Source organism: Stegodyphus dumicola, chromosome 1 (assembly GCF_044657685.1).
Source record: "Stegodyphus dumicola isolate Sdum_Otavi_A_Nest chromosome 1, ASM4465768v1".
Lineage (NCBI taxonomy): Eukaryota > Metazoa > Arthropoda > Arachnida > Araneae > Eresidae > Stegodyphus > Stegodyphus dumicola.
In genome coordinates, this window is record NC_140768.1 from 94,880,233 (window position 1) to 94,905,926 (window position 25,694).

Below are 25,694 nucleotides of genomic sequence, written 5' to 3' on the forward strand. Positions count from 1 at the left end.
ATATAAGATTAACATGACTCAGAAATCTTTATTCCAAAAATAAAGTTTAACATGAATAAAAAAATCTTGGCACTTAAATAACATTTTACAAAATTCAACAACAGCAACAAACATTAATTAAAAAGGGGGGGGGAATTTAAAGGAGGCTTTAAAAATAGTTGTTACTATAAAATGAGCTGAAGAATAAATGTGCCATTATTCATTTGAAACTTACCAGGTTTGGCAGCCACTTCACCATTTTCTGTTGGTTTCAATTCACCAGCTTTCGATTTTTCAGAAATTTTCTTTTTTAATTCAACCTGGAAAAGCAGATATTTAATTAAGACTTCCTAGTTTTAAAGTATAATATAAACAGCAAAATTTTCAAAATCTTGTCTTGCATTATACACCCACTGAATGTTCAGCACATTCAGATATATATATTTTAAACATTTATAAACATACTGTTGTGATGCCAAAGTCTAAAAATCACAAGCATCATATCAACATGAAATAAGTTCTAGTAACAAATTTGTTCTAAACTATAATATATGTTAGATACGTTTGCTCATTTTAATTATGAATTAAATAAATAATTTTCAAAAATCTGAATCACCATTCACAATACAGTCTGTTGCAGCAACAATGCAGCTGCAGTCTCAAAACATAATTCAAAATGAAATGCCAGTCAAAAGAGAGTGAGAAGCATAATGCTTCATGTATCATGTGTGATGGTCATGCCTCCCATTAAAAATGTACAAATTACTTCCCTCAAATCCATATTTCACACAAACCATCACTGTTATCAATTAAAATTCACAATAAAACTTTGGACTATCGTGTTGCTCTTTTTGGGGGCATGTTCGACAGGGTTTGCAAATCCAGAAAACAATATTTGGAAGAATTTGTTCCATCATGACACTGACTGAAAACATTTGACCATTTTTATTTTAAAAGATTTCACTAGTAGAAACAAAATGTGTTACTGTTCCATTCTAAAACCTTTTAAAATGAATTTGCAGGGAAGATGAAATTCACTGATAATGTAAAACTATGAAAAATAAACTACAAATTAACTAGATGAAGGGAAGTTTCAAATACGCTTTGAAAAAACTATATAAAAGTGCATCTGCATAGATGCACAAATTTTCCTTGAACATATAGGCCTCAAAAGCAAATGCTCTTAGTCACAGACCAGATTATTTAAATTATATATTGAACACAAATGTAAATCCATTGAGAGATCATATTGTAAGAGAGCCACTGTTACAGGAAGCAAATAGAGGAACATCAGAGATCTAAAGAAGAGCAACAGAAATGGAGGTGTGCTGTGTTTGAATTATGTTTTTAAAAAAAAAAAAAAAAATAGGAAACTAAAGCAAAGTTAAAACTATCATGGTAACAAGAAATCGGGTTTCATCTTCAAAACTGAACAAAATTTGCCGCCAATCAAAGGGGCGCCCAATTCTACACTAGAGCCCATATATTCTATTAATAAACCAAATTAATAATTCGGAATGTGATTATGATCATTCAATTCAGAAGGAACACAAAGACTGCCAACTTAAGCTCCATTCCAGTTCTGGCCAAGATTATCTTACAGGATAGAATTCAAGTATTTTGACCACAATAGCATAAAATAATTTTTCCTTTCCCAATTATAATATATAAGGACACACAGGGTGACTGACTTCATCATAACTTAAATTTACACCCCAACTTATGTTATGAAATATTTCATTCCTACTCCTATATCAGAAAACCAACTATAATATCTCTTCTCCTTGAGTAACTACTTCCACCATGTTTTCTTTCTGACAGCATTTATTGTTAATTATGTAACCAATGCAAACATATATCTTAAAGGAGAAAATAACAATCTTCAGATCACTGAAACAATGTTTCTATAGCAAAAGGATCTTATTACAGAATCATACACTGAGTTTTCAAAATTTTCAGCTAAAAACACTAACATATAAACTTATTATAGCTTATTACTTATCAAGCTCATTTTTCTGATAAGCTCAGTTTCTAAAGGAGTTTAATTTTATCAATATGAAAACTGAGGAAATACAATTTTAATAAATTTATAAATCTTTTTAATTAGATAATAGTATCAAATATTTAAAACTTAAGATTAACACTATTCAATAGTATGACTTGTAAAAAAAAAAAATCTCTAATTATTTTTACACTGAAATAACATTTAAAAAAATAAAAATACCTGATCTTTGTTAAGGGCTTGCTCCCTCATAATAACTTGGTATGTTCTTGATTGTGCATCTGGTGTTTTCCCACCTGCAAAAACATGCAAAGAAATAGTGATTAAATTCACCTTTAAAATGCTCCATAAATCAAAAGCATATTCACACAATTTTAAAAAAGATATCCTGGAATATTTTTATCAGTTTTATTTCTGCAATAGTTTTATCAGTTTTTGAAGAATGATAATATGGAATGGCAATATGGGAACAGTAATATACTTCAAGCACACTTTTCATTTTTAATAGCACTAATTTTCTGAATTTTGTAAGAATTGTGTGAATAAGCTTAAGCATAACTAAGCTGGGAGAACACTGTGTAAAATACTAAATTAGCGAAGGAATGAAGGGGGAAAAAATAAATATTTGCCTATAAATTTTAAGACTGTCAAAAAATTTTTAGAACTGAAACTTAACAGACATAAAATATACCATTATAGAGTTTGCACAATATCAATAAATAAGCATACCTTTTTTAAAGAAAAACTATACTAAAACGAAATTGGAAGAGAAACATGCCAATGTAAAATTTTAAATTAGGCAAAACAGCAACCATATTTTCACACAGAATTTGAATAAAATTCAATTGATTTAAAGGGCAATCAGATACACGTCCTTTTTCTCTAGAAGCAATTCCATTCCTGAAAAAGAGGAACCAGTGTCTGACTGCCCTTGAAATCAACATAGTGTTGTTCAAAATCTATACCAAAATAAGGTTGGTGTTTTGCCTAGTTTTGGCTAAATTAGCCAATATACCAAGAAAATTATTAATTTTAATATCTTTGAGAAAATACCAAGAAATACAATTGTATCACAACGGCATAACTGTTGTTGATTTCTACTGAATCAACTTCAGGAAAATTTTACAAAGCCATAAAACTAAATAAAATTTCAATTTGTTAAAATTAATAATTTAATAACCATAGCAACATGCAATTTTATTCTATGATTTTGCATCTGCAGTTAGATTTGGACACAATCACTGAATGTTTAACTGCTGACACTTAATATGAATGGAAGTATCAAAAATAATATTTAAAGAAAAAATGAAATCTAGCTTCTTTTAAAGGAAATAAAAGCTGCATAAAGTTCTTACTGCACCATAGAAATGCAGGAATCATCTTGAATTCCAATGAACAACGATAAAAATAAGAATTAATGTGAATAAAAAATGAATCATTTTTTATAAATCATATTTCATTAAAAAATTTGAAGATTCAGAGAAATAATTAAAAGATTAGAAAATTGATTTCTAGTCAACTGGAAGTTTGAATACATGCTTACATAATTAGTATGCCTTAGTTGTGTAAACTCTAGATGGTACATCCTATATCCCCTGCCCTCCAAAAAAGTAAGAAAAAAAAATTATTCCTTGCATAAATTTGGGAAAAAAGTAAATAGTAACCTCATAAATTTCCACTCTGAGAAAGACTTAATTTTCTATGGATCAGAGCTTATCAGATATCTAACATACATTACAACATATAATATATTTATAATAAAACAACAGGTAATAATCCAAAAGAAAAATACAAATCAGTGTTCTCATGCCAGCTTTTCTAAGACTAGGTACGTACGTGCATGACTCCTTGGAATGGTCATTCAGTAACTGGAACCATGACATCAGAGTGCCTATAAATATTCTCCATCATTAGTGTTTTTCAGATCAAAGACAGTTGTCATTCACGCTCCATACATTCCATAATTTTAAGAGATAAAAATTAAATGTTATTTTGGCACTTCTAAAGTAACATTTTGTGATCTGAGTACATTATAATTTCAGAATTGAGCTCAAAATACATTTAAAATATCTGGATAAATAATTTTTTTAAATAAATCTACTACAATATAGTGGATCTGTAAGCATGCTATTCAATATAAAAATGCTTAAATATATGCATAATCACAAAAGGTATAAACTTCCACCATCACTTGTTATTCTTCTTTTGGCAAACAGCTCTAAAAATATTTAGAAATTTAGTTTTTCAAGTCAAATTTACTTGGATGTATTTTTTTAAAATCAATTTTACATAAGGCCTTTTTTCTGTGTCCTTCATGACAATTACTGATTCAGAAATATTTTTATTTACTTTCCATATATCATCAATTCCTTGAAACCCAGATATATATATATATAAAAAAAAAAATAAAAAAAAAAAAATGCATATATAGACCCAGAGTAACCATGTTATTTAATGCAATTACTATTTATAAACAGTTTGTTAACAGTATAATATTCCTAATTGAAGATCAAATACATACTTCACACAGAAAATGCCACATCATGAAAATATGAACTCAATATCATAAATTAGCAGGACTAGCACACACATACAAGTTATGCAAATCATTCTATTTTCAGGCCAATCATGTAAATAGCATACAATATCAGTTGTGAAAGTATCAGTCACGACATCATCATAGTCACGAATTGCTCTGCTGCTAGTATGTTTGAAGAATAAATAAGGGGCACTAATACTTTTAAGATACAGTAATGTAAAATTCCATCAAATGGGTGAATTTTGCAGTATATACTATCATATTACTTTGTGGCAAACTGCTAATGGAACAATATGATGCCATAACTGTTACCCATATCTGGACAGAGCGGTCTCGCAAAGGAAATGTGCAATACCATTGAGAAGCAGAGCATACAGACAAATATCACAACATGCGGATCCTCATATCCAATATCATATCGTAGCCCACCTATGGTCTATAGCTGTTGATGTATTTTGTAGCATATGTATGGAACATTATATACTCCTATATCAATATAGGCAGTCACGTGATGCTGTATATGCAAATAGTTTGCTCTTCAGATATCCACCACAAAAACTCCACTTGAAAAAAAAAGGGGGGGAGATGGTTATTGTTGCCACAGAGCTGAATGGAGTGAAGGGAAAAAAAACATCATATTCAACTACAAATATTCCAATAATATGGAATTCTGATTTAAGATGATTCCAGCCTTTACAGTCAACTTTAGAATATGTTATAGGCATACTGCAATATCACTAAAGTGCTGTGAGTTGTGCCATTAATGCATCTGCATGCCATACTAAATTCCCCATTTCAACAGAATAATGCTGTTACACCATACCAGCCTCAGCTTTGTAGTAATGTAGATTTTCCCTTGGCTATCATTACTTCCAAAACTCTCACTAATTCAGAGCGTGTGGAACGCAACTGGACACCAATAACCTAATTCTGTGAAAGGGAGATGAACTGTGGACAGATCAACACCACACAATTCACATTACTCCAGGACATCAATCAGACTCATTTCAAATTCAATACTGCCCAAAATGAACCTATACATCCAACAAATGGACTTATCTACATATAAAAATTAAATCATTTGTTTAGGTCTTACAGGCTATCTATGTATGCAGTTTGGTCTGCTTTTAAGCATTCCTTTATTGTGTGGCATTTTCCATCAGACAGCACATAAATATGAAATTGCTAGCACTCCACTTACATGCAAGATACTGACATCAAATATACTCAGATTTAATTATGTGCAAAATACTAATTGTCAGTTACAAATGTATTAAAGAATGTAAGACTAATTAGTTTAAACAAGATCCTCTTAAAAATCATTTCCTTATTTGATATACATCATAATTCAAGAAGCTTTCCATAGTTTAAGCTCTTCTTGAACTACAGCTATACACATATCGTAAACAATAAATACTATATTTTTGGTAAAGTAGGTATATATAAATAGTTAATTAAATAAAGAAACCAATAATTAAATAAAACTGCATTACTTTTGGCATTTGTGTAAAATTATTATGTTAAAGAAATCCTGAAAAGTAATCTGTAAATTTTGCCCTTAAACATACAAATTATTTGAAATCAATATTGTGTCATTTAAATGGTTACATGGTATTTACAATTTATCATCTTCACACGACATGGATGTTATAAGTAAATAGTCTGGAATGCAATTTATTCTTAAATGAAATTTTTTTTAATTCAATTCTTTGTCTAATTATATACAGTAATTACTGAGATTTAATTTACTGAATGTCTTGTAAGTTCTGCATATTTTATAACAGAGTCCCTCCCCCTCAAGAAAGATACTGCAAAAATATAACTATCATGCAATCCTACTAAAGGAACTTCCTTGCACAAATATATAACTGATAATATCTTCAAACTCAAAATTAAGACATCTAAAAGTAACTTTTTTTCATAATTAATTTAAATTACTTGGATAAAAAGAATAACACAGAGATTCTCAAATAGAGGGAAACAATTACCCAAGATTCAGTACCAGATTAAAAAGTTCACATTTAATACAAGCATGCTCACATACTACCCACATTCCCTAAGGAAGTATCTGAATTTAAGTACCAGCATGCATACCTAGTTTTATCAAATAAAACCACTCCTTCACATTTAATAGGTAATTTAACTGAGGTGACAGGAAATTACATCATCAGTATATCCCAGGCACGTTTCATTTTTTATCCCCCCCCCCAGCAGCACAACAGAGAGTTCTCATATTCTGAATGAATCTATCTTGTCCTATTTCCAGCAAGGATTCTCCAATTCTTAATAAAAATGAAAACATTAGTTTTCACCAATAGTCTTGTAATAGTTGGTGTCTTGGTAATTTTTCTATTATATTATAGTTTGAGAACATTCCTCTTTTCTAATGCACATAAGCTCAAATTATATCTTTTAATACAGCAAAACGATAAATTCTGAAAAAATTTTGCTTTATTTTATTATTAATTGCTCTCTTAAAGATTAATTTTCTTTTTAACTTATAAGAAAAGGAAGACTTTAAATATTAAACTGTGTTACTGATGACGATAATAAACTGCTCATTTTAGTTACTGATCTTGCTTAACACATATTTTAATACACAATTTCAACTTTGGTAAAAGTTTAAATTATAATAAAATAACACATTTTTCATAATTAAGAAAACTGATTGCATACTTTAAATTGAAAAAGAACACAGAAAAAGAAAATCTACTCTTATAGAATTACAATTTAATTTTTTTTTTATTCAACTTTTTAAAAAAAACCATTTTATATGTTGTGTGCTTTAACAAATGAAACAAAACCAGAACAAAGAGAATAAACTTACAGGAAAAAAAAAAATCAGATCTTCATGAAATGTAAGGAACACTTGAAAAGAATTATATGTGGTATGCAAATATTTAACCCATAATTAAATACTATATATAATGGATTTGGATCAGATAAAAAATAACTAGATTAGGAAGAATCGAATTAGAATAGTCGGTTACAACACAAAATGTGTGGATGAAAGAATTATTGATTACCATAATACAGAATTTCTTCCTCAATAAAAAGCCTCATTTATAGAGGGCCAGATATTCTATACTAAGATCTTATCCTCATTTTTTTAATTCTGTACACCAGTTACCAAGAAAACTACAAATGGATATGTAAAATAGTCATCCAGATTCATAAGATAAATTTTTTAATCTGCTATTTTTGTTTCTATGGCTATTTTAGAAGAATCAGGAGGGTCTAAAGATTTCAACTATTTTTGCATTCACCTGAATAAAATTCTGAGTTTTCTTTGCAGCCATATTTATGGAAATCTTAAAATTATTACCTCATTTTTGCTCACAAATTTTAATTTTCAGCTAAATGGGAAAAGAAGAAAGAAATAAACTAATTTCAAACAATTATTGAACAGGTATTTAAAAATATTCTAAAGACTGAATTCAATAAGATGTAATGTAGCGTGCAAAAATATTATTAAAATTCTAATGAATTCATTTTAAATTATTTTAAGATGTGTGAAAAGCAATTTAATGTATTTTTTAATAACGTTATCACTAGATTAATCCTATCACAAATATTAAAACAGTCTGGTAGAATTGGAATTAAAAAATACAACAAAAACACATTTAAGCAACATGCAGAATTGGAGTCAAAATATTTGTCTTTAAACATAAAGGAAACAAAGAATTAAAACATTGCTATCCACTGCAATGGTTTGAAATTTTAAATTGGGCAGACTCTATCCTTTCATCAGCCGAAAACTTAAAACTCAAATGGTTTCATGGACATCCTTCTCAATATACTCGGTAACTTTTCGTATTCAGCTCCCACTCTTATACAATCATTAACAAATCATAAAATTAATATTAACTGAATTAAGGATTTTGTGACAATTGTTTTATTAGAACTATATTTTGTATCCACTTCTTTACAGATTAAGACTACCATCAAATGCTGTGCAGATGCTTTGGCTTTTTTATATTTCTAAATAAAACTGAATCAGTATATCGAAACCAAGACAATTGGAAAAAAAAATTCTGCATTTTTCTTCATTCAACCAATACTTAAAACAACTGCTCTCTTAGGTTGCACCTGAAATTAAAAAAAGGGCTTAGTAGAGCTATGATTCAAGCACATTTTTTATAAAATATGGGCACATTATGAAAAACTGTAATTCTTCTCCTTCCATTCAGCAGGTTTTATGGAACTTTTGTTACCTGAAAAAACATTGTGTTACTAAACCATACTAAGAGTGTCAAATACATAACACTTAGTATCTCTGAGTTTTTCTAATTATCAGCGAGTATAAAAAAATTTTCTGTGGATAAAAGATGCACCTGGATACACACAAGTTAATATTTAATTTAAATAAATTAAAATTATTATAATTTATAGCCTTTCATGCTATTTCAGGCATTCAACCATTCATACTTGGCAGTCTAGAGTTTTTGAAAAATACAGATTAATTCGAAACTTAGCATGAAAAACTGCAAATTTTTTCTCAACCGTAGAAAGAAAGGGACCTTTTAAAAAAAACTCAAAGCTATCACTTTTAATATATGCGTACATACATATTTTGAAGGGAACACTGGGATGCATTACTGTGAATTCTCATCATTTTAGATTTTTTTTAATATGTGTGAAACAACCGAAAATGTACCCTTTTTAATAAACCATCCGAAGTTCCTACTGTTTTTTTTTTAATATATGGAGTGTGATTATAGTAAAATGATCAAAGTACTGAATATTCGAAATCATTTGAAAAACTATTGTTACAAAATATAAACTAAGAGTGAAATGCTGTTTTCGAACACAAGAGATAAATAAGAGTCCCTTATTTACATTCATTTTATTCTAGTCGGTATTAAACAGTACTGGAAAAAATGCATAATCTAAACCTAAAATACTAAATCTTATCAAAAGTACTCTAGCCAGACCCAAAAAAAATTTAGTTAAATTCCCTACCTATCACAGGAATGAACGAAACCAAGATATGAGTGTAATTTTCACTGCTAGGAACAAGACTGAATTTACCATTCACAAAAGAAAATTATTGATGACTTACATGAACATCTTTCAGATAACATGTTTCTCAGCTACATAAATAACAAAAATTTTTTAAATGATCAAATGTACTAAATGAAGGTATTTAACTCCGTTGACGTTTAATATTCACGGAACTTTCCAAGCAAACTAGATGGCTTTATTATGACAGAAAATAAACTTTCCACACACAATCAACTACTGAAGAGTAATGTAAAATTTCCATAACCTATTTAAAGGCAAATCGGAAAATATTTCATTTAATAGTTTGATATCCACTTGCATCTTAAGATTCCTCTCACAGATCTCTCAATCAATAATTCAGATTCAGACATTTTATTTTCATCCTTCTAAAAAATTTATGATTCTGACACTGATGGTGCAGTTAACATCAATAATTTTAGAGCATCAACACCAAACTGAATTATTCTTTTTAATAATAATAATAATAATAATAATAATAAAAAAAAGCCTTTTCAATTAAACAAATGCAAAATATTTTTTAACACAATCTTATCACTGGAAAGTATATAATTTTATCTCCTATTAGGAAAATCATTATTATTTATAACTTTTCCATTTACATATAAGAAATTAAAACGATACAAATAAACCCAAATTTGCAATCTATTTAAAAAAAAAAAAAAAAAAAAATCAAGCACCAAATATGTGAATAAAAGGTCTTGCCAGACCCTCAAAAACTTCTACATCATTGTTACCTGACCATTCCTGATGAAGTTATGCATAATTGAGCAACTAAAACAGAGTATTTGTACACAGTGAAAGTATTTTTACATAATTTTTACAATTTTTTTTAATGTTAACCTCAAGTACACTGTAAAACATGCAAAATATTTTACATTCAAAAGTTAAAAGAACTGATCTTTGAATATTTTTGCTCTTTCATTATGATTTTATTTCCAATTCAAATAAGATCACAATTTTTTTTTAAATATATTTTAAATAACTGCTACAGAAATCTGCTATTAAGATTGAGATATTTAGGTTCTGTTACCAGTCGAACAAAATAAAACACAAAAATGAATTTTAAAGTGATTGTATTATTTTATTATGAAACAATAGACTGCCAAACATGTAAAAATGAATTACATAACGAAATAGAATTTCCAGCATACAACTTACCATCAGCAAAAGGATCCAGTCTTTCAGGAGAAATCATGAATTTCCTCCTTTGAGCACGATACTCATCCTCTCGATCCACAATTCGAGGCACTCTTCTGTCACCAAATGGGTCATAATCCTATTATTTTAATAAGAAATAAAATTACTAAACTAATTTTTTATAGAATACAAACTATTGTTGCTTAATGGCTTTATATTAAAATCATTTAATACAACCAAAATCTAGAAGAAAAATAATAGTTAAAAGTGTTTCCGAAAAGAACATTTCCACACACACACACATGCACATGCACATATAACATATATTTCGAATTGAAGAAAATAATATGTAATAAGGTCATAAAATGAATTATACTGCTAAGATACAAAGTAAATTTTGATCAAGTTAAAATTAAAACTAAACTAGCAAAAGAAAAACATGTTAAATGTAATACCACGCACACACATGTACTATCATACATACGTTTTACATAATTTTAAAAACAAAATTTTTCCTTTCTGTGTTGTTATTGTAGGGTAATATTCAATTATATTTTACAAAATTTAAAAGACTTGATTATATGAGTTATTTGTCTTAAATTTCAGTCATAATTTTGTATTTTCATAGGGGAGATATATTGTACTTGCAATCCTTCAACCATCAGCAGGCTGGTACGGTGATTTTATTGGAGAGGACATGCCAATTAATCATCAAAGTATCATTGTGTTAGTCAGTACTGCATTATCTCATGTTTTTATACTGAATTTTTTATTGTATTAAATATGCATATCGACAATAAGAATTCACTCAATTAACATTTCAATACTTACTTTGTGGAACTATTTTCATCAAGAGACTTTATAAAAATTTTCAGTGGATATTTTTTCAAAGCACTTAAGGACTTTAAACAATTATATCTGTGTTAATTTATTAGGTACAACTCTGATATATGCCCTAATTTACCAAATGTAGCGATATGTATTCAGCACTGTTTTTTGGCGCGATTGCGTGTTGTATGGCAACCCTGTTGACGTTGAAAAATCTTTCGCTGGAGCTTGCTGGTTTGCCATTCTCGTTGGTGTGGAAAGATGATCTGAAAGATTATTTTTTAGTGGCTGTGCATGATAGAAATAGGGATTTGTGATTATTTGTGATTTTATTTATTTGTGAACCATAGTATGAATTTTCTAGATAGTGTGTCTGGCTGTCATATAAATACAATAGTGATTATGTGGTGGCATATTAAAGGCGGTATGAAATTGGTATTTCTGCTGTTCGAAAAAGCATTAATTCATGGTAAGTGCACTTTATTTTATTCTTGTTTTTATTTTGTAGAATGTTATGTTCATTGTTTTTTAGCATGAATTTCTGTCGTTATCGTTTTTTTAATTGTTTGAAATTTATTTTAGTTTATTTTGTTGATTAGTGCGTAGTGTCTAGATTGTGCAATTCGTAGATATTTTTTAAAGTTGAAACAGAATGCTGTTACATGGTATTCTTTGAAATTTATTGTTATGTTAATTTATTAAAGCGATGTGTGCGTAGTTCATAGATTCGTTCTTTGCCTAAATTGTGCAATTCGTAGATGTTTTTTTAAGTTTAAACAGGATGCTGTATACATGGTATTCTTCGAAATTTATTGCTGTTATGTTAATTTATTAAAGCGAGGTATGCGTAGTTCGTAAATTCATTCGTTGCCTAGATTGTGCCATTCATAGTTAAGTTAAAACATATCGCTGTGTACATGGATTCTTGTCAAATATTTTTGGTTAGAAACTTTATGTTTTTGCTATCTAAATTTTTTGTTTTTGTTTTGGATTTTTTAGCTTAAATTGTATGTTCAAAACATAGTTTTTGCATGTCCGAAAACCGCATTTTTAAAGACATTTTTGGCTTAAAAGTTCGAAATGTAGACAAAGCATTTAGATAGTAATATGGCAGTGTGGAGTTTCTCGCCAAATTTGGCGAGAAATTTGGTGACTTGAGGGCGCATATCAGAGCAGTTCCATTTATTATTTAGTTTTATTTAGAGATTATATTCTTGTTATAATAGCTGTAAATTATATGTTTAAGTATTTCATAATCATATAATTTCATCATAATCATAAGTATTTCATATTCATATGAGAAAGGTCATGAACAATGGCAGGGCATAGGAAATCCTGCAGGCTATATGTCCTTGATGATTCCTCATGTCTTTCCTCATATGATAAACTTTCTCTTGCTTCACTAATACACTAATGCTTTTTCTTCCAGCAATGCTCTCCCAACTTTTCTTTGGAGGGGGGAGAATACGCAAGATATAACAAAATATGATGCCTGCTCTAAGAATGATTGCCGACATCAAAATTAACTATTCTAGATTTTATGTTCTCCCCTCAAATTCATCTGTTCTCCCAAATTCGAGATCTTTCCATGTTACATAATCTAAAATTAACCAATCACAGCTTAGAGCACTTTCTGCATCAACTAGGTATAACTACCACTCACAAGTAATTACATTATCCCTTTTCCTAGCTTCCACCAATCAGAAATTCTGACGATTTGCAGAATGAAACACACTTTTTCTGAAGAATTATTAGCATTAAATCACTTTTCACTAAATAACAATTTTTAGAAGCACCGATATCACTATACTTAATGCATGGAAAACCAATTTGAAGCATCATATTTTAACACTTGATGGCACACTTTTCACTAAATGCACATGCTTGAACACTAGATGACACGCTTTTCACTAAATGCACATAACAAACCTTTAGAAGATTTTAGCAGACGTCATCACTATGAACCTGACCTCTTTTGTGAAGATGAAGAAAAACACCAATCCGCAGCAGAGTTAATCACTTTTTATTTTTTTTCGCAGTCACTGAAAACCATTGGGGAAACTTCTGCACTGTCATCCTGTCAACTTTATTAACTAGCATTTTCAAAGTGCAGTTAGGCAGATGGATGTTTAGCAGCTTTTGATAGTCAAGTGGAAAGATAGGACGACGACGCTGACACACATGAATTTGAAGAATTCCCAATCTTTATTTTCACTCATACTAAATCATTTCTTGATAGTTAACGTACTTCAAGATAAAAAGCAATTACAATAATTTCTTATATACATAGGTTAAAGAGAGCGACTTCATCTTAGACAAGCAACCATAGCAGCGAAGAGATTTTCGGCAATGGTGGAAGCTAGGAAAAGATATGACATAACTATTTTTTGCAAGCGGTATTTATACCTAGCAGCTGCAGAAACTGCTCTAGGCTGTATTTAGTTAGTTTTAGGTTGTTATGTAACATGAAAAGATCTCAAATTTGGAAGAACATAAAATCTAGAATTAATTTTGAGATCACCAATCATTCTTAAAGTAGCCATACTATTTTGTTATATCTTACACACACATATATATAATTGAAAAGGAAATTGTAAAGCTAACAAGTAGTTAGACGCAAGACCTATTTGGTCTTAAAAATTTTTTGCGCATAATGCTGCAAAAAGATATGAAATATTAGCAGTAGGTAGAAACATTGCAGCGATCTTGCTAAAAAATTACCGGGAGCTGTAGCTCCACGAAATATTTCAACGCTGTATTACTAAAATATGAACTAAGAAAAAATTTTTTGTCTGGAAAAACCGGAAAAAACTGTAAACACGCGAAAAAAACCGCCAAAATTAATGTTGGAAGACATGCTAATGCACGAAAAAATTAATCTGACCATTGTGATATGTGAAAAGTTAACATACATAAAAAATAGATTGACGGAAAAAAAAATATATATATATATGAAAAGTTAATACATATAAAAAATATATATATATATGGACTGAAAAAATGCCAATACATAAAATGCAAAAATTATAATGAAAACATAAATTGCAAAAATACAATAATTACATAGCAGAAAAATGGTAAATTAACCCACTCGTACCCTCAACAGGCTTTTCAAGGGAAAAATGACTGAGCGTCGAACTAGGCTAAAAATACCATTACGCGTTTCGCCGAAACAAACCATTGAAGCTCTTGTTTAATGCAAAAATTTTTTTATAAAAACATGAATATTCCCGAATAAATCCTTTTTTGGAGCTTCACTGCTGTTCCTTTTTCTCGACGCGTCCGCTGAAAAACACATTAAGGTGTTAAAAAGTAATTGCAACTCCGAGCAATGTAAAATTAAAATCAAAATAAGATAAATAGCGGTCTGCTATTAGTAAAAAAATTTACAACAACGTACGGGCTGGTCCTGTATAGCTTAAAGAAGATAGAACTGCTGTAATCAAATTAATATGCAATTAAATTTGCAAGAAAACAAACGTCGTAGGGTCTTACTAGGACCAAAAAAACACAGACAAAAGAAACGAAAAAAACTGACCTGGGAGGTTCCGTCCTTTGCATCCGAAAAAATTTTAGAAAAGGATGCAAAACCCTTCCGTGTCCAACCAACCTTCCTTCTTGTCATGTGAAGTATATGGGCGAAACAATAAAATCTGCATAGGCCAATGTGCTGAGATTGTAATTTTGGAGGGAATTCTTGTCCCCCCTTTTTTTATAAAGGGTGTGACAGACGTGAAAAGACACGGAAAGAACTCAAAATGGCGTCAGTCAAGTTGTTAGAAGAACAAAACTGCTACAAATAAGTGAAAATGGCTAATTCAGCTAAAATTACTTATTTTTGGCCACAAAAGAAAGAGTAAATTGGAAAAAAGTCATTTGTTAATAAAAGTCGTTATTCTTCAAGCTAGAGGGCGGTCAAGCTACTATGAAAAATGAAGAGGCCCGATTTGTTAATAATAGTAGAATTTGGCCTTCTAAGTAATTTAAAACTATTAAATAATAGTATTAAAGTATAGTGCCAAAATCTTTGGAGGAAAGAAAATGCATTTAGGAGAATAATCTGTACATTTATACAATTTTTACATTAGATTATCTGAATCAGACATCCACTTTATACCGCCCCATTGGGCTTTAAGCATTAAATTTCATTATTCAAAATAAATTATCTAAAAATTGGTAAGGCTAATGCCAGCTTTTTTTAAGGTATTTTTAATTATTTTATGAGGAATTTGGCTATTTTTCAAAATTGTGACCAAGTAAAGTATTTCTTCTTGTAAGTGTTCTGTAGTATTACATATTCTTTTGATTCTAAGTAGCTGTGAAAAAATTGTGTTAATGATGATTCTTTTGGAAATATTAGAATTCCAGTTGGTTTACTTTAGTGTAGAAAAAGTGAATTCTCTCCTCTTGTCGTAGACTTTAATAAAATTGTAATCAATAATATTTAGGTCACGGTATACTACATTATTTCGCACCGTGTTTGTATTATTTAGTTTTAATCAAGTCGGGTAGATATTAGCAGCTTCTATTTCATTATGGTTGTTAAAGGCTATGATATCATCAATGTAACGATATATGTGTTGGTAAAATTTATGTTCTTCTTTATTTAGTGAACGGACAAAGGTAAATTCTTTTGTGAAAAGGAATAATTCACATACAACGGTCGAAAAATTCCCCTCCATTGGGATCCCTTGAATTTGTTTGAAGATGCTATTGTTAAAGAGAATAAAATTATTGAAAAGCATGCTCGAAAGATAAAGTTGCCATTTTTCGTTATCAATTATTCTAGAAATCTGTGGAATTATATCTGGTAGAGCAAGTAAGCTGGTATAAATTTTTCAAGTGGTAAGATGGTATACAGGTTCTCGAAATCGTAGCATTGTATATGGTCTATTTGAAGTGAATTAACTGTCTTAATCACGAGCTATATACTTGAAATCATCCAGTTGCAATGCAGAGCCTTAAAATCATAGTTATTAATCAAGTCACGTATTAAACGAAGTTTTTTTGCAAAAAGATAACCTATTTCTTTAAGATAACTTTTGGTACTATTGGCTATGAACCTGAATTTAATAGGAGACTTATGAAATTTTGGAAGCGCATAGAGATTAGCAAATCTGTTATTATAGTTTCGGGGATGTATCTTAAGTCTTTTATGCAGTGCGTTAAATTTATTGATAAGAATTTTGGTGTTGGTAGTAATTTTTTGGTAAGTGCAATTACCCCAGTCAAAAGTCGTTAATCCGGACTCGTCGGGACTTCGGCGATTCCGGATTATCGATTTTTCCGGATTATAGATCATCAGTTTAAATCTCGTAAGATGGCATGCAGAAATTCTAAAATTAAAAATATGAAACCGTAATTTATGAAATAAAGAACAATTATGATCTAAAGGGTATCAAAATTTACAAAAAAAAAAAAAAAAAAAAGCTTAATATTTATTTGTTTACTTTATTAAACATTTCTTTCAATGTAAGTTGTTTAAGTTGCTTCGTTTTATGTGATAATACTTTCTCTTTAATTCTATAAACAGACATAATTTCTTGTTCAGTTACAAAGTTCCGCTGTTCAAGTCCCGTTAATTGCTGTGCCGAGAATACCGACTAACTTGTCAATCGAAATTTTTTCGTTTTCACTAACCTCTCTGTCACATTCTTCATGTCTTTATCCATTTTTTGCAGCAATTCCACTTTTTGTTTGTTGGACATCGAAACATCCTTTCATTTTGTAGATCCTTTGGAAGTTCCAGCATCGGAAATTCTATTTGACATAATCGAAAGTTCAAGTTTACTTTTATAAAACTGCTCTTACAGTCTGCAAAAAATAATAAGCGGGATCCAATTCGAAGATTAAGGAACAACGCAATCATTAACATTAACCGAAATAGATAATTTTAGCTTACACCGTCCGTTATACATTAAACGCGCAGGCGAAAACGTATTCTGCACTTGCGCACATGCATATGCGCAGTAGTCAAGGTCTTACGCACACGCGTAAAACGCCTGTGCGCATGTGCCAATGCGGCGCATGCGCAGAAAGTTTTTAGCTTTGAGGTCCGGATTATGGGTGTCCGAATTAACAACTTTTGATTGTATTTAGTTTTTTGTGCAGAAGGTCGAAGTAAAACTTTTTTCAAATAACACTAAAATTGTTGCTAGCTTTGTCAATTTTTGTAATGATAAAATTATCTTGTTGTTTTTTGATTAGATCATAGAGTCGTTTCTTATTGTGTAAAGAGTTGAAAGAAGGTGTCTTGAATAATAAATGTTGAAATTCTTTGATCAGTGCAGCTTTCCATTCAAGAAAAGTAGTAGTAGGTAAATTGGATTTATTACTAACTAAGATGATAAATTTATCAAGATCTTGATTGAATTGTTTGAGGCAAAAATGTTTATTGATACTGAAAATTTGGTACCAAGTTGTAAAAGGGCTCGCTATTCTAAGTCTTCAATGATGTTAAGATCTCCGGTTATAACATGTTGGTTGAAAGGATCGACATATTTTTGGTAAACAGGTAGTTGGCAATTACACATGCTATTTTCTTGTACCTCGTGGTGGTTGATAACGAGTTGACCTAAGGTCTTTTCAAATTTAAAGCAGGGCTTAATCTGTAGTGGTTGGTCAGGAAGCAAGTGTTGATATTTTTTTTAAATGCTAGGTATTTTTAGTTGATCGTAAGAAGGGTGTTTGAATTGTACCGTACAAAACAGTTTTTGTGAAAAAAATTGCTATTTTTTAGTTTAAAATTGCAGAAGTCAATAATTAGGTCTTTAATGATTTGTAAACATTGAAAATGTTGATCCATTACTTTAATCAGATTCCATAAAGTAGTATTCTTAAATGTATGTTGAAGTTTAATGGCATTCTTAGCAAATTCTTTATGTTCAAGGAAGGAATGAAGATTTTTAATTATTAATTTCAGATCTTGTGTAGAAAAAATTTTTTTGTGTTTGGAATCACCTCCTCTGGTTCCTCTGGTCGTTATATTGCTAAAAAATCTGAATTGTCCATATATTGAGACTTCTGTCTGTCTATTGGTGGTATGACTCAGATATGCATTCAGTCCGTAAGGATAAAGTGACTTTTTTTGAAGTATGTAGATGGATTTCTTAAACAGTCTAAGTTTAGTGTTCGGTACAATATCAAGCACAGTAATTTCTATGTTATCAAAATTATGCATATTATAATGTTCTAGAATTGCAGTATGCTGGCTATTTTTTGTGAGATTATTGCTCTTATTTTTAAATTTTTTAATATGAGATCTATGGTTATTAATTTTGAGGTTGATCTTAAAATTCACTTAGTTTGAAAACATGTTATTCTAATATTTGTGCAATAGCTGCAAAGTAAAATAATAATAATTTATTTACTAAAGAAATTTTGAGTATATTACCTCCTAATATTAATTTTAGTAGAAGTATCTAACTAAACATTATGAAATAGGACAGACTAAAGATAATGAAATAGGCTCATTTTTTTAGTAACAGCATAAGAAAAGTCTGAAAACAATTAGCTTTTTACATTATATACAACTTTGTAATGTACAAATCCTCCAACTGATAGTCATCCAACTTATACTGCCTTCTCAGGTTTACGAACAAATTATCATATCCCTATCAGTTAAAAGATTTAGAGTGAGTATTTAACGCCTGCATGACAATGGTTAATAAATTGATTAGGTATTAGATTATTTTTTGAGAATTTTAATAAGGAGCAAAATTTCGCGTTGTAGATCTATCGTATCTGTGTAAATGTTTTTAATATGTTGTATTTGATTTATTGTTGTATTACTTAGTACTGTATTGTTGCTTTTTTTTTTTATTCTTCCGACACCAAATGTTACAGTTTTTCTTTTTCTGACACCAGTTGTTATGTTACTTTCTTCCTTCACGTTCGTACGGGGTTCGTGTGGATTTGGAGTGAATAACGAAAACACTTGATGAAGTATCGAATAACACACTTTATTTAGACAATGCTGATCAGGACAGTTCCAAAGTCACGTTTTACAGTCGTTGAAGATCTACTATAAACACACTGACACGATCAGTGACACAGCTTCCAGGTTATCAAGCTATCACGGTGGAGACGGCTTCACGGCAAAGCACTTAAAGTACAGCTTGCGACTCTGCTTGGTCGTTCTCGGAACTCCCCGTACTCTCGAGACTCTCCACGCTACAACTCCCGATGCACTCGACGACACACAGAGCACAGCTCCCGACTCTTCGTTTCAGTTGTTCCCGGAGCTCAACACGCTCTCTCGATGATGCACTAACAGTGATACACTACGAGACTCCTTCGGTGAACTCGATGACCCACTCGGCACTCGCTGCTCGCTGTCAACTCGATCGACTCCACAAGGATTGACTCACTAGACAAGACACTGACTCTCTCGCACTCTCAACGAGGCACACTCACTGACTGCAGACTAGCAAGGTTTATATAGCTTTCAGCTTGTGTTCAAGAATATTTTGGACTATACCAGTAAGAATTCGTTCCAGAATGTTCTCCATCTGTCCATGGTATATCGCCAATTTTGTCGCCAAATGTGGCAACCCTGCCTACCCTCGCCATTTTATGGCAACCCTAAAACAGCTTTGTGGTGAAGCTATCCTACCGCGCCTGGACATTTTGTAACAGTACTACTTATACTTACTCTTTTTAGATACTTCTACTAAAATTAATATTAAGAGATAATATACTCAATATTTCTTTAGTAAATATATGTATATTTAACATGTTTTTCTTAAAATGTTTCCTGTGCATAATGCTGATAAGATAGAATGTAAATATTAAGTTAAAATTAAAACTAAACTGGCAAAAGAAAAACATATTAAACACTATAATATTGATTCAGCAAATTAATGGTATTGCAAATTGTAAATGGCGGGGGGAGGGGGGTTACGTTAAACTACAAATGCAGTCAAAATAATTTGCAAGATCATATTAATTAAAATACAGTAGTAGAAATGAGTAAACAGCGGAAAAGGCTGTATCATTTATTATCTTCACACTCTTATATTGTCAAGATGAGGTAAAGCCTTCTTATGATAACACACTTTTTCCGGGCTGATCTATTCTGTTTCTGTAATCTTAAAATTATCTGAGGCACTGAATGAATAATATAAATACTTTCAGTACTGGGTTAGGTTTCTTCTCAAAGGTAGGAGTTTTTAATTTTCAGGGATACTGAAAGTATTGAATCATTAATTCAGTACCTCGGATAATTTTAAGCTTACAGAAACTGAATAAATCAGTAAGGAAAAGTATATCATCATAAGAAAGCTTCACCTCCTCTTGACAATGTAAAAGTCTAAAGATAATAAATACAGCATTTTACACTTTTTAGTCACTTCCATTGCTGTTTTAATTTATATGATCTTGCAAATTATTTTCACTCCATTTTCATTTTTTTTTTTTTAATTTTTACTTCTAAAATTTAATTTTATTAATAATTTGCAACAGTATTAATATGGTCAATTAATAATATACTATTTATTTTACTTTATTTTGGCCTGTTTAGCTTTAATTTGACCTGATCAATATTATACATATATATATTACTTTGTAAGAATACTATCATGAAAAAAGTAGAGTGAAAGTCTATTGTACTGAAAAAATATTCATGCTTCACAATATAAAATAAAAATTCAAAACACAATTTTCTGATTGTATTTTACTATACAGAGAAAATATACTAATATTGTATGCAATAGATAGATATTTATGGCACTACTAAACGTTGTTTTAAAATATGGAGAAAAATACAAATAATTAAAACTAAATAAATTAAAACGATTCCATTAATTAATTTAACAACTTATTAAATTTCAATAGCTTCATAACATAAAAAATTCGATAGATTTCATATTTGAACATGTAATAAAAAGAAAATATCAAAACAACCAATTTTAGTGCCACTATCTAAGAAATAAATAAATAAATAAATAAAAGAAAGAGATTAATTAGATTGCACACTGCTTTATTACCAAAAAAACATAATGCTAAAAATAATTTTTTAAATAAAAAATCAAATAGCCCAAACCATTTTGCATTATCTTCATTTGATATTCAAGTCACAGAAATTTATCAAAATTTTCCAAGTAGTACTACAGCGTAGTACTTACAGAAAGTACTACTTCCGAGTAGTACTTACAGAAATTCAACCTTATGAATAATGTCAAATTCTTAATAAATAAGTTTACTAAAAAACTGTGGAGGCACATGTTTTTCTCCTTTACAAATAGATGCCCTCATTGGAATACAGTCAAAAGTCGTTAATTCGGACACCCATAATCCGGAATGATCTATAATCCGGACCTCAAAGCTAAAAACTTTCTGCGCATGCGCCGCGTTGACACCTGCGGATAGGCGATTACGCGTGCGCGTAAGACCTTTTACGTCTGCGCATATACGTGTGCGCAAGTGCAGAATATGTTTTCGCGTGCGCGTTTTATGTATAACAGACGGAATAAGCTAAAATCATCTAATTATCTATTTCAGTTAATGTTGATGATTGTGTTGTTCCTTAATTTTCGAATTGGATCCCGCTTATTATTTTTTGCAGACTGTAAGAGCAATACTATAAAAGTAAACTTGAACTTTTGATTATATCAAATAGAATTTTCGATGCTGGAGCTCCCAAACGATCTACAAAACGAAAGTATGTTCCGATGTCCATCAAACAAAAAGTGGAATTGCTGCAAAAAATGGATAAAGACATGAAGAAGGTGACAGAGAGGTTAGTGAAAACGAAAAAATTTCGATTGACAAGTTATAGTCGGTATTCTCGGCACTGCAATTACGGGACTTGAACAGCAGAACTTCGTAACTGAACAAGAAATTATGTCTGTTTATAGAATTAAAGAGAAAGTATTATCACATAAAACGAAGCAACTTAAACAACTTACATTGAAAGAAAAGTTTAATAAAGTAAACAAATAAATATTAAGCCTTTTTTTTTTTTTTTTTTTTTTTTTTTTGTAAATTTTGATACCCTTTAGATCATAATTGTTCTTTATTTCATAAATTACGGTTTCATATTTTTAATTTTAGAATTTCTGCATGCCATCTTACGAGATTTAAACAGATGATCTATAATCCGGAAAAATCGATAATCCGGAATCGCAGAAGTCCCGACGAGTCCGGATTAACGACTTTTGACTGTACATAAGGAAAGGAGGCAACTTATGATTAAATTACATGTGGGTAAATTACAGAAATATCCAGATAGCCATCTTTATCACTGATGCCATAAATAGCAAGAGACTTCAAACTTTACATTAATTCAGATATGTCTATCATTTTTAATATTATTAATTCAAATTGTTCTACAGGACACGATAGGAAAAAATTTAAATAAGTTTAAAGAGAAAGTTATCTGTTAGTCATCATACCTCTTTTAATTTTTTTCCATAACTATGGTTCATACTTAATTTAGAAAAATAGACATATAAATAAAATTAATATGCAGTTATTTCATCTTAACAGCCATCCATTTCAAATTGAAATAGATTAACTAAAATCGACAAAAATGCATGTATTTTGTCACAAATTTTTCTCAACTTGATGAAAAAAATTTAAGCCCCCCCCCCAAAAAAAAGAAAAAGATAAAAACTAATATATATATAATGGCAAACAAATATTAAACACTTTACTCATGACTTAAGATATGCATTACACAAAAAAAGAAATACCTTATCGCCTCGGAGTTCTTGCAAAAATGCTGTTGGTGCAGTAAACCCAGCTTTCTTATTGTTCATTAATGTTGTCGATTCATAGTCATCATCCTATAAAAAACAGAAAACCCATCAACAAATAAATTAAACATCAAAGAAACTAAACAATTACATTAAACATCAGAGAAACTATGTTAAAACAAACTCAGAATTATAAATATATACAAGTTATCTAATTATAAAATCAGCATCTGAAAATCAAATATATGGATAACTTTCACCCTCCCCCCAATGAGAACAATGCTTGAGACTGTCTGATAGTTCTTCACATAAAGAAATTTCACAGCAAAATTAGTTGGTTAGAGTTGACTTAAGAGTACCCTTTGTATTATCGCAAAGTTGTTTTATTTATGGTAACCTGAGTAGTTGAATGTTATGAAAACCCTATTATGACATAACCAGTTGCATTATTCCAGGAAAATTTGAATAATTTGAATTTTTTTGTAAGGGCTTTTGTGTTGTGTGTTGGTTAATAAGTACTTTGCATGTTTTATTGTTTAGACCAGTGTTTCTTAACCTTTCTAGCAAGTCGCACCCCATTAAATCAGAAAATATATCTCCGCTCCCCAATAAAAAAGGTGTTTTAATTTTTTTAGTCTAGAAAAATACATTTTTTGCGAAACTTATTGAAAAACATTGTACATTTTATATAAATACAAAAGAATATTATTTTCATTAATGACTAGTCTGTTGTTGTTTGTTCATTATTATACCGGCGAAGCGAGGTTCCTTTTTTGAAAGACATACGCGTAAGTCATCACTTGCATTTAAGCGATTTCTCGCTTTAGTTTTTATACGCAAAAGCGATGAAAATCCCATTTCACACAAGTAGGTGGTAGCAAAGGGTAAGAGTAACTGCAATGCTCCGTTCGCCAACTCTGGATAACGTTGTAACAGTGAACACCAGAATTGTTGCAATTCTAATTGTTCGAATTCTATTTGAACATGTCCACTTGCTCACATTTCAATAAGTTGATCTTTTTTCAGATCACTATCATCCATTAAATTTAAGTCAAATAGAAATGGATCCAGTATCCATCTCTGAGTTTGGGTAATATTTCCAGTAGAAAAATATCCATTGAATGATTCGCTCAATCGTCTCAAATGTATTACAATGTCGGGTGTAATCGTATTCTTTTCATTTTTCGCAATAACAGAATCAGGCAAGGGAAAGTTTGCAAAATTCCCCTTTTCTATTCGACATATCCAAATTTCTAATTTTGTGATAAATGAAGATATTTTTTCACTAGATATTATTATATTTATACCAAATCCTTATTGATAGATTCAATTCATTTAAATGGCTAAATATGTCTGCTAAGTAATATGTGAAAAGTTAACATACATAAAAAATAGATTGACGGAAAAAAAATATATATATATATGAAAAGTTAATACATATAAAAAATATATATATATGGACTGAAAAAATGCCAATACATAAAATGCAAAAATTATAATGAAAACATAAATTGCAAAAATACAATAATTACATAGCGGAAAAATGCTAAATTAACCCACTCGTACCCTCAACAGGCTTTTCAAGGGAAAAATGACTGAGTGTCGAACTAGGCTAAAAATACCATCACGCGTTTCGCCGAAACAAACCATTGAAGCTCTTGTTTAATGCAAAAATTTTTTTATAAAAACATGAATATTCCCGAATAAATCTTTTTTGGAGCTTCACTGCTCTGTTCCCTTTTCCCGATGCGTCCGCTGAAAAACCCATTAGGGTGTTAAAAAGTAATTGCAACTCCGAGCAATGTAAAATTAAAATCAAAATAAAATAAATAGTGGTCTGCTATTAGTAAAAAAATTTACAACAACGTACGGGCTGGTCCTGTATAGCTTAAAGAAGATAGAACTGCTGTAATCAAATTAATATGCAATTAAATTTGCAAGAAAACAAACGTCGTAGGGTCTTATTAGGACCAAAAAAACACAGACAAAAAGAAACGAAAAAACTGACCTGGGAGGTTCTGTCCTTTGCATCCGAAAAACATTGTACATTTTATATAAATAGAAAAGAATATTATTTTCATTAATGACTAGTCTGTTGTTGTTTGTTCATTATTATACCGGCGAAGCGAGGTTCCTTTTTTGAAAGACATACGCGTAAGTCATCACTTGCATTTAAGCGATTTCTCGCTTTAGTTTTTATACGCAAAATCGATGAAAATCCCATTTCGCACATGCAGGTGGTAGCAAAGGGTAAGAGTAACTGCAATGCTCCGTTTGCCAACTCTGGATAACGTTGGATCCAGTATCCATCTCTGAGTTTGGGTAATATTTCCAGTAGAAAAATATCCATTGAATGATTCGCTCAATCGTCTCAAATGTATTACAATGTCGGGTGTAATCGTATTCTTTTCATTTTTCGCATTAACAGAATCAAGCAAGGGAAAGTTTGCAAAATTCCCCTTTTCTACTCGACATATCCAAATTTCTA

The 25,694-nt window shown here is 30.3% G+C and overlaps 1 protein-coding gene across 2 annotated transcripts in view; it reads right to left on the reverse strand.

Moving 5' to 3' along the window:
* The window catches only part of Sf3b1 (splicing factor 3b subunit 1), a 124,659-nt gene that overhangs the window by 86,591 nt on the left and 12,374 nt on the right, over nucleotides 1–25,694 (reverse strand). The window contains exons 3-6 of one of the 2 annotated variants that reach the window (XM_085817857.1): nucleotides 23,204–23,296; nucleotides 10,704–10,821; nucleotides 2,204–2,277; nucleotides 215–299 (exon numbers count right to left, since the gene is read on the reverse strand). In XM_085817857.1, coding sequence (XP_085673983.1) covers nucleotides 215–299; nucleotides 2,204–2,277; nucleotides 10,704–10,821; nucleotides 23,204–23,296 — 370 coding nt within the window. Of the gene's footprint in view, nucleotides 1–214; nucleotides 300–2,203; nucleotides 2,278–3,817; nucleotides 3,873–10,703; nucleotides 10,822–23,203; nucleotides 23,297–25,694 lie in introns of those variants that run through there. The other variant, XM_085817861.1, reaches the window with a different exon arrangement.